Source organism: Otolemur garnettii, unplaced genomic scaffold (genome assembly GCF_000181295.1).
Source record: "Otolemur garnettii isolate 467f Iridium unplaced genomic scaffold, OtoGar3 scaffold00152, whole genome shotgun sequence".
Lineage (NCBI taxonomy): Eukaryota > Metazoa > Chordata > Mammalia > Primates > Galagidae > Otolemur > Otolemur garnettii.
Window position 1 is genome coordinate 2,289,914 of NW_003852547.1, and position 11,270 is coordinate 2,301,183.

The 11,270-nt window shown below is 55.2% G+C and overlaps 2 protein-coding genes across 3 annotated transcripts in view; one reads left to right on the forward strand and one right to left on the reverse strand.

Annotated features, from left to right (window-relative positions):
* Positions 1-6,059, forward strand: part of CLASRP (CLK4 associating serine/arginine rich protein) — a 33,475-nt gene extending 27,416 nt beyond the window's left edge. The window contains exons 12-21 of one of the 2 annotated variants that reach the window (XR_001161680.1): positions 609-824; positions 940-1,224; positions 3,212-3,487; positions 3,756-3,799; positions 4,122-4,182; positions 4,422-4,480; positions 4,558-4,604; positions 5,196-5,278; positions 5,624-5,648; positions 5,913-6,059. Coding sequence is in view for 1 of the 2 variants with exons in the window: in XM_003799501.1 (XP_003799549.1) it covers positions 609-824; positions 940-1,224; positions 3,212-3,487; positions 3,756-3,795; positions 4,122-4,182; positions 4,422-4,480; positions 4,558-4,604; positions 5,196-5,278; positions 5,624-5,648; positions 5,913-5,955 (1,135 nt within the window). In the remaining variant the exon portion in view is untranslated. The remainder of the gene's footprint in view (positions 1-608; positions 825-939; positions 1,225-3,211; positions 3,488-3,755; positions 3,800-4,121; positions 4,183-4,421; positions 4,481-4,557; positions 4,605-5,195; positions 5,279-5,623; positions 5,649-5,912) is intronic. The other variant, XM_003799501.1, reaches the window with a different exon arrangement.
* Positions 6,060-6,645: 586 nt separating this feature from the next.
* ZNF296 (zinc finger protein 296) lies at positions 6,646-10,635 on the reverse strand. Its single transcript, XM_003799594.2, has 3 exons — positions 10,338-10,635; positions 9,960-10,109; positions 6,646-7,652 (listed from the first exon to the last, which is right to left on the reverse strand). The coding sequence occupies exons 1-3, from the start codon at positions 10,633-10,635 to the stop codon at positions 6,679-6,681; spliced, it is 1,422 nt and encodes a 473-aa protein (XP_003799642.1). The 3' UTR covers positions 6,646-6,678.
* Between the last annotated feature and the right edge of the window lie 635 nt (positions 10,636-11,270).

Sequence of the window (11,270 nt, forward strand, 5' to 3'; positions counted from 1 at the left end):
CAAACAATGACAATTACAACCAAAAAAGAGCCAGGCTTTGCTGGGTGCCTGTAGTTTCAGCTACTTGCGAGGCTGAGGCAAGAGAATTGCTTAAGCCCAAGAATTTGAGGTTGCTGTGAGCTGTGATGCTATGGCACTCTATCCAGAGCAACAGCTTGAGACTCTTTGTCTCAAGAAAAAAAAAAAGTGTTAGAGACATCAGGTATTTCATTTTATTTTATAAAAATGGAATTTACCACACTTAACATTTTAGAACTTGCTTTTTCCCCCTATCTATTTATTGAAGAAAATTGTCCATGTACGGCAATGCCTGTGGCTCAGAGAAGTAGGGCGCCAGCCCCATATGCCAGAGGTGGTGGGTTCAAACCCAGCTCCGGCTAAAAACTGCAAAAAAAAAAAAGAAAAGAAAACTGTCCATGTAAAATACAGAGATTACTTGTTCATTTTAACAGCCACGTGAAATTTTCTGTCATTTCCTTTCTTGGTTGTTTCGCAAGGGCCCTCTTTGTCCCTGCAGTTATAATTTCTGTTGCTTTACACGTGTTTTGTTCACTGGTGGGGAAGCTCTAGGTACCTGGCAATTGAGTCTCCTCCTCCCTGCCCTATAGGTCGCCCTCAGAGTCCAGTTCTGAGTCCCGCTCTCGTTCCCGCTCCCCGACCCCAGGCCGTGAAGAGAAGATCACATTCATCACCAGTTTTGGGGGCAGCGATGAGGAGGCAGCTGCAGCTGCAGCTGCCGCAGCCGCATCAGGGGCCACCACAGGGAAGCCCCCCGCACCCTCCCAGCCTGGCGGCCCTGCCCCGGGACGTAATGCCAGTGCCCGGTCGGTAACGCTCACGCTGCCCGCCCTACACCCCGGCCACCATGGGGGGAACCTGGGGCAGTGGGGGGCCATGGCCCAGGCCTGTGCTGACTGGTCCTCCGTGCCCCACCTGCAGCCGCCGCTCCTCCTCTTCCTCCTCCTCTTCTGCCTCGAGGACCTCCAGCTCCCGCTCCAGTTCCCGATCCAGCTCCCGCTCCCACCGAGGTGGGGGCTACTACCGCTCCAGTCGCCATGCCCGCTCCCGGTCCCGCTCCTGGTCCCGCTCCCGGTCCCGCTCCAGGCGTTATTCCCGGTCCCGCAGCCGTGGCCGGCGACACTCAGGTGGAGGGTCCCGAGATGGACACCGCTACTCCCGTTCACCTGCCAGGCGCGGTGGTTATGGGCCTCGGCGCAGAAGCAGGTGTGTGCAAGTGGGGATGCATGAGGGTTGGGGTCTGGAGGTCCATAGGCTTCCCTCTAGAGCATTCTCTGAAGGTGAAGACCTGGCCACCGCGCTCCGAGAGTGCCAGTCTAAGAGGAGAGACACTGCCATTGCTCTTTCCTCAGGAAGTTCTTATTTTGATGGGGAAGGCATAGGTGTGCACACTTTGTTCAGGGAGTACCAAGCATGGTGACAGCAGGTGTGGAGGCCAGCCACTATTCTCAGGGACATGGTCAGGAGAGGAGACTGAGCATCACTTTTTCTTTTCTTTTATTTATTTTATTTATTATTTTTTTATTGAATGGTAACTATGTACATTAATGCATTTCTGGTGTACAGTGTGGGGTTTTCACATGCAATCTGAAATACTTCCATCAAACTGGTCAACACAGCCTTCAGCATCACTTTTTCTTAAGACAGACAGACATCTCACTATGCCGCCCTCAGTAGAGTAGTGTGGCGTCACAGCTCACAGCAACCTCAAACTCTTGGGCTTAAGCAATTCTCTTGTCTCAGCCCCCCAAGTAGCTGGGACCACAGGCCACAATGACTGGCTATTTTTGTTGTTGTTGCAGTTGCTTTTGTTGTTTAGCAGGCCTGGTTTAGCTGGGCTGGGTTTGAACCTGCCAACCTCGGTGTATGTGGCCAACACCATAACCACTGTGCTACAGACGCCAAGGGACTGAGCATCTCTTGTCACGGGCCAGCCCAGGCAGAGGGGAGGACACAGATGCCCCAGGGTGTTCTGTAGCTGGGAGTAAAGGACTTGGGCCCTGAGGGCTAGGAAAATCACGTGGGGAGCAGTGGAGAGGGTTGGAAAAGTCAAGATAGCACTTTTCAGGAGGGCAGGGTTAGAGGTGAGCACTCTGGGGCCATGTCATCCTTCCCTGTCTACTGGCATCAGGGGGTAGGAACACAGGACTGCAGACCACCTGCCAGGGTGTGGACCCTGCCTTTGAATGAACTCCCTGGGCCTTGTCACTCTATCTGTATGTAAAATGGAGGTGATAATGGCACCTACTTCTCTGGGTTGTTGCAGAGGTGTGACAAGTAAATAAACCCATGTAAAGTGCTTAGGGCAGGGCCTTGCCCAGGCCAGGTGCTATTACTGCCATCAGAAATATTACCTGTGTGATTTCTGCATGGGTCACAATGTCAGCTGCTTATAGGTCTGGCAGGTAGAGGGGCCAGGTGGATCCTATTGAACTGGCACGTACTTGACCCCTCCTGTGGGGGCCCACCTTGGAGCGGCAGTTTCTCAAGAGAAGTTATGGGTGTGGATTTTCAAAGAACAGCTCTGGTTTTCTCAGTATTGACAAGAAATTTTAAATTTTATCAAAACCAAAGAGAGTCCAAGCCAGAGGCCTTATCGGTCTAGAATTGGCTCCTAGGTCATTCCTTTGCAGCCTTACCCAGGGCAATGATAGAAAGACTAGAGGTGGGAGGTTGGGCCTGGTCACATCTCCAGTACCAGCCTGAGGAGGAGCCCTTCTTGGAGTGTCTCATCAATGTCCTGAGTAGGTCACATGTCCCCAAACTGGAACTTTAGGGTCTGTACCAGGACGGGTGCGGGCAAAGGAGTGGTCTCCATGGGTGTCAGGACCCTAGACCCCAGCAGGATGGAGTCACCCTGGAAATGCTTTGTGCCCTAAGCTAAGCATAGCACATAAAGGGGGAGCCAGCCAACTAAGTCCTGCCCTCCCGGAGGTCACCACCCAGAAGTGAGCAAGTAGGTATCTAGTAAGGTGCATGAGGTGCAGCTGCTAAGGGTCTGGCTTCTCTATGTCTGTAGACTGAGGGGCTCCGGAGAGCAGCTCTGGGGCTCCTAACGGAAAGTAATGGAAGTCTAGCGAGTCCTGCCAGATGCATGGGACTTCACAGAGGACTATAGATTTGGAGCCAGGGGAAGGGTGTGGTTGTGGTACCTGGAGTTTCACAGGCCTCCTCCGGCCCACTGTACCCTCAGGAGCCGCTCTCGCTCAGGGGACCGCTACAGGCGGGGCGGCCGGGGCCCCAGGCACCATAGCAGTAGCCGCAGCCGCAGCAGCTGGTCTCTCAGCCCATCCCGCAGTCGCAGTCTGACTCGCAGCCGGAGCCACAGTCCCAGCCGGAGCCACAGCCCTAGCCACAGCCATAGCCACAGCCGCAGCCGGAGCCGCAGCCAGAGTCACTCACCATCACCCCCAAGAGAGAAGCTGACCAGGCCAGCGGCGTCCCCTGCTGTGGGCGAGAAGCTGAAAAAGTGAGTGGGGCAGGTCTAGGGGCAGAGGATTGTCCCCTCAGGTGGGGAGAGGGAACGCTACTGTTAACCTTTTGAAGGGAACTTGGTCCTATCCCAGGAGGTCTAAGGGGGATATGGTCCTGTCTTGGAGGTTCTGGGGAGTTGTGAACCTGTCCTGAGGATTCTGACAGGGGACACAGTTGCTCCCCAGGGCATCTGGTTGTTGGTCTGAGGGCAGTGCTGTGGCTGTGGGGTGAGGGTGGCAGCTACCCTTTCTTCCTCTCCCTAGGACCGAACCTGCCGCTGGTAAAGAGACAGGAGCTGCCAAAGTCAGTAAGAATTTGGAACTCACCCGTCTAATTCCCGCCAGCAGCAGTGCCCAAGAACAGGGCCCGGTGGGCCTGCAGGGGGGCCTGGGTGGGCCGGGTTATCCAGCCCCAGGGATTGAGGGGGCAGTGGAGGGGTCTGCCCCATGTGAAATCATGTCCCTCTTCCCTCTTTGTGCATCAGGGCTCCAGAACCTCAATGGCAGGTGTCCACAGCCTGCCCCTACTCCCCACATTTATGCCCGCAAGTCCCAGGCTCTTGGCTGAGGTGGGTTGTGGGAGCTCCAGGACACCCACCCCCTCTCCTACCTCTTCTCCCCCTTCCCTAGCCCAAGCTCACACCACAGGAGAAGCTGAAGCTGAGGATGCAGAAGGCACTGAACAGGCAGTGTATGTCCCACCATCTGTCCCTTTAGGTCTTCCCAGCTCTTGTCTGTGGAAACAAGTAGAAGCCCTCGCCTCGGGGAATCCCTTTCTTAGCCAAGGAGGCACTTTGGGGAGAGTGGGTTTGTATCCTGCTCTGCTGCTGCCATGCTAAGGGTCTCACCAGTCTGGTTGAGCTTAGCTTCCTCATTTTAGGAAGTGGGGCTCTTAAGGGCACACTTCAGCTACTTTGTTCCTTCTTACAGTCAAGGCGGATAAAAAGGCAGCTCAGGAGAAGATGATACAGCAGGAACATGAGCGGCAGGTAATGATGGGAAGTGAGGGGGTGGGTACCGGTGGGGTGCTGGGCCAGCCACACCCTCATGACCGTCTCTGCTACAGGAGCGAGAAGATGAGCTTCGAGCCATGGCCCGCAAGATCCGGATGAAGTAAGACTGCCCCCGCCCCCCCCCTTCCCATACGGTGGCCACACCTCCTGCTGCATCTGTGCTGCCTGGACTTCCTATCACCTGGCTGCCAGCTACAACCCTGCCCAGGCCCTTTGTGGGTGGATGAAAGTTAGAACCCTGCCTGGCCCTGAGGGCCATGCCCAGCCACCACCCTGGCTTCTCTCCCTCAATTTCCATTCTTCATCCCAGTTTAGCTCCTGCCTCTAAGACCTCCCAGCTCCTCCAGCCTCCAAGCTCTTGCTGCCTTTGTTGTTTGTTCATTATCCCACCTCCCAGGATTATTGGGAGGGTTCAGCAAGATCAAGGCCAGGTGTAGAAAAGGCACCCAGTAAATGCAGGTGTCAGGTTGCTAATCCTGGTCATTCTGATAGAGGTCAAACACTCAGCCTATGAGTTTGATGTAGTAGACTGTGATTTAATTCTTGACTGCCAACCTGTGTGTGTGTGAATATTGGTGTCTCCATTTCCAAATGTGGACAATAGCAGTACCTGCCTCTTTGGTTTACTGTTTTACTTGGATTACCCTGAATTCAGTGTTCCCAGCTAGATGCTCACCCCATCCCCTTGCAGGGAGCGGGAGCGCCGAGAAAAGGAGAGAGAAGAATGGGAGCGCCAGTACAGCCGGCAAAGCCGCTCACCCTCGCCTCGCTACAGTAAGTGTCTCCCTAGGCTGGAGGCTCTGGGGCATTAAAAAGTGGCATACAACCATGGTACATTTTCCACATTAGCTTTCCATAAATTAAAGCTCTTAAGACACACAATAAGATTACGTTAGTCACAAGGTAATTGCAGGGATTAGAAGAAATGCTCATTCCTAGCACATTGATGTGGGCTAGTGAGGGGGCACAGGTTGAAACCAGTGGACATGGTGTAAGTGCCAGTGTTGCCTCAGTGGGGACCACACCTACAATCTAACTTCAAGGACCAACTCCAGGTCAGGGAAGAGTCCCTGGCCCCTGGACACTGGCTTTGTCTCCATCTGGTTCTTTTCTTTCCAGGTCGAGAATACAGCTCTTCTCGAAGGTAAGGAAGCCAGCCCCATTCTAGGGTGACCCTCTACTTCTCTGAGAAATTATACTTGTCCTTTGGTGGGAGATCCTGGTGCTAATGTTTCCCTCCCCACCCCTGCACTCCTGCAGTTGGAGGGGCAGTTATCCTATCTGGGAACGTATCCATCCTTCCTTCCCTCCACAGCAGAGTCCCCTGATCACTGAGGCCTCGCTACCCCCAGCATGCTGGTTCATGTGTACTCAGCAAGGCACCCTCTCTCCTTTTCTCTCTTTCCAGGCGCTCAAGGTCCCGATCCAGAAGCCCCCATTACCGACATTAAGCAGAAGAGAAGGGGACAATGGGGTGAGGAGTGGGGGCTGAAGCTGTGATGCTGCTGGTTTTATCTTTAGTGAAATAAAATCAAATATTATTTAATTCCCTTCACCTGGCCTCAGTATCTTCTGTATAGTTAGAGCAAGGCTGTCTAGACCCAGCGCCACCAGCCAGCAAGGCCAGCTGGGGGGGGGGGCACTTGGTGGGTTGACAAGCTAGGTGCCAGTGTTGCCTGTGTGGGAAGTCCTGCCCACATCTGGATGTCCAGATGGCAGCTTGTGGTTAATCAGAACTGTGGCTCAGTGAGACATACTTAGGAGGCAGGGGGCACAATTCAGTGGAAAAGGGCCCAGATCTGCCCACAGGTGTGGACATGGGGTGTGGGCTCAGCAAGTCCCACATGGGCTCTTTTGCCCAGGGGCCTCTGGTGACAGGTCCAGGCCTCTCCCCGCCCTCGCCTCAGCCCCTGCCCTGGCCTCACCCACACCAGGAACCGGGAGCACGGCTTTCTGTGCCAGTCCTGCTGTGCCCCAGGCACTGGGGGCTAGCCTTTCCCCTCACCCTAAACCGGTCTGTCCAGCTGTCCACCCCAAGGAGGGTAAGCCTCCTACCCCACCTCAGACACCCCAAGAAAACCAGAGCCCAAACATGTAAATAAGGACAATTTACTTGCAGAAGGGTGGTCAAAATAGTCATGTACCAGGGACTACAAGAGAGGGCATGCCCATGCTCAGGCCTCCTCCACAGCCTCAGGGTGCTTCTGCCGAAGGTGTTTGTCCAAGGTGGCACGAAGGCCAAAGGGCACACAACAGTGGGGGCACTCAAAGCGGGTGCTGCCTGGCCCTAGGCCATGCATGCGGCGATGGCGGTTGAGCTTGCTGCTCTGGGCGCAGGCATAGGGGCAGAGCTCGCAGGTGTAGGGCCGCTCACCGGTGTGTGAGCGCCGGTGCACTGTCAGGTTGCTACTGTTGGTGAAACGCTTCCCACAGAACTCGCAGCTGCCCCCAGGCCCACGGCTCTTGCCCACTGACTTAGTTGTCTTCTTGGGTGACATCTTCTGACTGTTTGCAGGGTCAATTCTCTCTTCCTTGGTGATGGCTCCCCAGCTGTCCCCATCAGGGCCTGCTTGAGCCCCACTGCCAGGAGCCCCAGGTTCCTGGATGCCCGCAGTAGCAGCAGCTCCTGCCCCCTCTCCACCGCTGCAGGGGAGGGTGCTGGCTGGGGCAGCGGCATGGGCAGCTGGCTCTGGAGGGGCTGCAGAGGCCAGTTCCTGGGTGGTGTCAGCAATTAAGGGGCTCTGAGGCAGTAGCTGCCTGTGGGTCTTCTTATGGCGGTTGAGTTTGCTGCTTTGGGCACAGGCATAGGGGCACTGGTCACAGGCATAGGGCCGCTCACCTGTGTGTGAGCGCATGTGCACCTTGAGGTTGCTGAAGGAGCTGAGGGTCTTCTTGCACACAAGGCAGGTGGGGCTCCGCCGGATGAGGCTGTTCACCTGGGGGCTCTTGGCCTCAGCTGCTGGCCCCACCACCGCTGACACAGCTGCAGCCACTTCAGCCAGGCCCAGCAGTGGGGCCTCTGGGGCCTCTGATTCTGTCTGATAGATGGAGAGTCCGTGGTCCCATTGGGCATGGCACAGCAGTTTCCAGGCTCTTGTGAACTGTCTGCCACAGCGGAGACAGCTCAATGCCTTTAGGTCCTCGCGTTCTAGAGAGAAAAGAAAAGGGGGCAGGGTAGTTCACAGTAGCCAGGTGGACGCTTTCTGTGGGACACAAGGACTCAGCAGTAACTATAGACAAAAGATTGTCCTGGAAGGACCAGGAAGCTAATGCTGGATGGAAGGCTGAGGAAAGAAAATGTGTGTAGTTGTGTTTGAAAATCTTTTTTTTTTTTTGAGACAGAGTCTTTACTATGTCACCCTTGGTAGAGTGCCATGCCACCACAGTTCACAGCAACCTCAAACTCTTGGGTTTAAGTGATTCTCTTGTCTCAGCCTCCCAAGTAGCTGGCACTACAGGCACCTGCCACAACATCCAGCTATTTTTGTTGTTGTTGCAGTTGTCGTTGTTTAGCAGGCCCAGGCTGGGCTTGAACCTGCCAGCCTTAGTGTTTGTGGCCGGCACCCTACCCACTGAGCTACAGTCGCCAAGCCCTGTTTAAAAATCTTAAAAAAAACCAGTTCCGTTAAATCAGAGTGAGGGACAGAGAAGAATGCTATTCATAGTGGAGGTGTCAGGAAAGGCCTTGCTGATGAAGTAACCAAATTCAATGAGTACTTCCTATGTGTTAGGGCCTGTGCCATGCCTCAGCTCACTCTACTTTTCCTTCAGCACAAGAAATGAGACCTCCAGATGGGCAAACTGAGGCACAGGAAGGTACTTCCCCAAGATCACACCACTTGAATGGGGCAGAGTTGGGATTTAAAACCAGACACCTGGCTCAGCGCCTATGGCTCAAGTGGCTAAGGCTCCAGCCACGTACACCCAAGGTGGCGGGTTCGAATCCAGCCCGGGCCCAACAAACAACAGTGACAGCAGCAAACAAACAAAAAAAAATAGCCGGGCGTTGTGGCGGGCGCCTGTGGTCCTAGCTACTTGGGAGGTGGAGGCAGGAGACTTGCTTGAGCCCAGGAGTGGGAGGTTGCTGTGAGCTGAGGTGCCACAGCACTCTACCCAGGGGGACAGCTTGAGGCTCCTGTCCCCCAAAAAAAAAAAAAAAAAAAAACCAGACACCTTGGAGACCAAGTTTTCAAAAGAGATTGTTGGTTTAAATAAAAATAGCTTCCAAGAAGACTTAGCAGCCACCCAATAAGGTGGTGGGGTAGTGACCTCTGCATGGATCTCAAATTGAGAGCTCCCAGGCTTATCCTCCTTGGGGTGGATAATTTGATATAGACCCTTGACCTCTAGTGGATATTTCCCAGATCCACCTGCCTTTAGGTTATTCAAATTCCATAAAGTTTTGTGACCTTGGGCAAGAAATGTCTTGCACTGATCCTCAGTTTCCTCAGCTGTTAGAATATGGGGATCTTAGGGTCCTCTCCCTTCAGGATTGTTGTGACCTCAAATAAGGATAGCTGAGAGCTTTGGTCCCTATTAGCTCTGAATAAACATTACTGAGCCTGTGATGCCAAGGTATCCACACTTCCACAAGTCCCAAGTCTTGAAGTGTCTTGTTCCAGTGATCCCATTGCAAGACACTATCCCTGCTCCAGCTTTAAAGCTGATTCAATCACAGCCCCTCCTTTCTCTCATAGCTGGATGGACCCTCCCTGGCCCAGCCCTGAATAATTCCATTTCTCAAAAATCCCAGGAGGCCATGGGCCACAGGCTGAAAATACATAGAAGTAGATAAGCCCCAGGGCCAATGCCGACCAAAAGCTCAGTGTGGGTCAAACAACATGTGAAGGGTTTTTATTCCCTCCCAAGAAAAGGAACCCAGATGTCCAGCATCTGGGACCTGACTCCAACAAGGGGCTTCCCAGCACCTAGGACTGGGAGATTCCATCAAGGAGGGAAGCCATCAGCCCCTTGCCTGCTCTAAACCACAGTACCAGTACCTCAATCAGAAGTGATAATAAGGCAAGTAGATGGCTGGGGTGGTTACCCTCCCTTCCAACCGGCCTCCACTCCCCCTCCCCCAAGGCCGCTGCCCTCCCCAGAGGTCCCCATACTGCCACCCTGGTCCAGCCACCTGGCCAGTTATTTCTGGCCAAGGGGAAGGAGAAGTGAAACCAGATTGGGGGTGTCGTGTGTGGCAAATCCCCAGGCCAGTCTTCTGGGGCTGGCCACACCCTGTGGGCGGCCTCCTTCCCTGCCCAGCCTCACCCCCCCCCCTTTCTCACCACTAGTCCCAGTCCTAGGTTAGGCAGGCCCTGGCCACGCCTAGGCTGCACCCGGTGAGGAGGAGAAAGGGGAAGTAATGCTCAGTGCCCTGCCGTCCAGCTCAGCCCCCTCTCCTGCAGGAAGTCCAGCTCTTGAACTTGGGGGGGGGGCTGCGCCCCGCTTCACTTACCTGAGCCCTGGCAAGGGCTGGGGCCTCTGAAGAGCTGACAGCCCAGCTTCTTGTGGTCCATGAAGGCAACGATGGCCTCCAACGGGAAAGTCTGCAGGCAGCGGCCGCAGGTCAACAGATCTGGGTGTTTGTCGGTCCAAGGCTGGCGGTCTGCAGGGAGGAAGCGGGTGGTGAGCGTGGGGTGGGGCCAGGATGGGGGCTGAGGGTTCCGAGGGACAGGGGAAACCCGAAGGTCAGAAGGGGGACTGGGGGGGGAAGGGCCAGGCAAAGCAGATAAGGAAGGACCAGGGGCCCGTGCCTAGAAAGGGGGTCCCACCCGAGGGTCTAAGGGAAGCAAGGCTGGGCCTAGGGCCCTGATTAGGGACGCTGAACGCTCACCGGGAGGGTTAGGAGACAGCGGCGTCCACAAGGTCCATGGGTTCCGCGCGCCGAGAGCGAGGAGGGCGGCCCCAGTGGGCATGGGTCCAGGGGACCTGCGGGGTTCGCCCCAGAACAGCCCAGGCGCGGACATCCCCTTAGGGGAAAAGGGCCCCGGCCATGGGGCCTGCAGGGGCCGCGCGTCTGGCTCCGGCTTCACTTCGATGACTAGGTCTGGCATCTCCATCTCGTCGTCTGGGTTGGCGGCGGGCTCTGGGTCTACTCGGCGGGGCGTGCTGCCGACCTTGCGCCGGGACATTAGTTGCGGGCCGGGCGAGCGGGCAGGCTGGTGGGTGTGCGGAGGACGCGCGAGCGGAGGACGCGCGTACAGTGCACACTCAGTCTGAGGCGCTCAGGTGAGTGACTGCGGCGACCCGCCGCGAACTCTTACACGTGCTGGCCGGGCCCGTAGCTCCGCCCTCCGGGGGCGGAGCCTGCAGGGAGGGGACGGGGCGGCCCTGCAGGGGCTCCGCTGGCAGCCGAACACAATCAAGGCGGTGCCCTCTGCGTTTGGTCCTAATGACCAAACTTAATGACACCAAGTTCCCACAAGGCATAGGAATTTAGCTATTCTTGACCCTATTTTAGGGCTGGTGAAACCGAGGCACAGGATGACCACACACACACACAAGCAGAAAAACAGTAGGCCACGTTTCTTAATAGGTGTTTAAGAGTTACCTGGACTATTCCATGAAATACATTGCAGTAAGAATTCATTTAGCAAACATTTATTAAGCGCCTCCTGTGCAATAGGCTCTGGTCTAAGCTCTGCGAATACAGCAAACTCCTACCTACCTTCCCGGACTTTATACTGTGGGGGAGACACTATGAACAGGTAAATATGTAAAACCTTTGAGGCTAAGTGTCATGGAGCAAAATAAAGCTAGGGGAGGG

Bases quoted from the DNA above. Each gene is read 5' to 3' on its own strand.
- ZNF296 (XM_003799594.2), bottom strand. From the start codon at position 10,635: ATGTCCCGGCGCAAGGTCGGCAGCACGCCCCGCCGAGTAGACCCAGAG. The intron at 10,110-10,337 runs GTGAGCGTTCAG...TCCTCCCTGCAG, and splicing joins GCTGTCTCCTAACCCTCCCG to ACCGCCAGCCTTGGACCGAC. The intron at 7,653-9,959 runs GTAAGTGAAGCG...TTTTCTCTCTAG, and splicing joins CAGCCCTTGCCAGGGCTCAG to AACGCGAGGACCTAAAGGCA.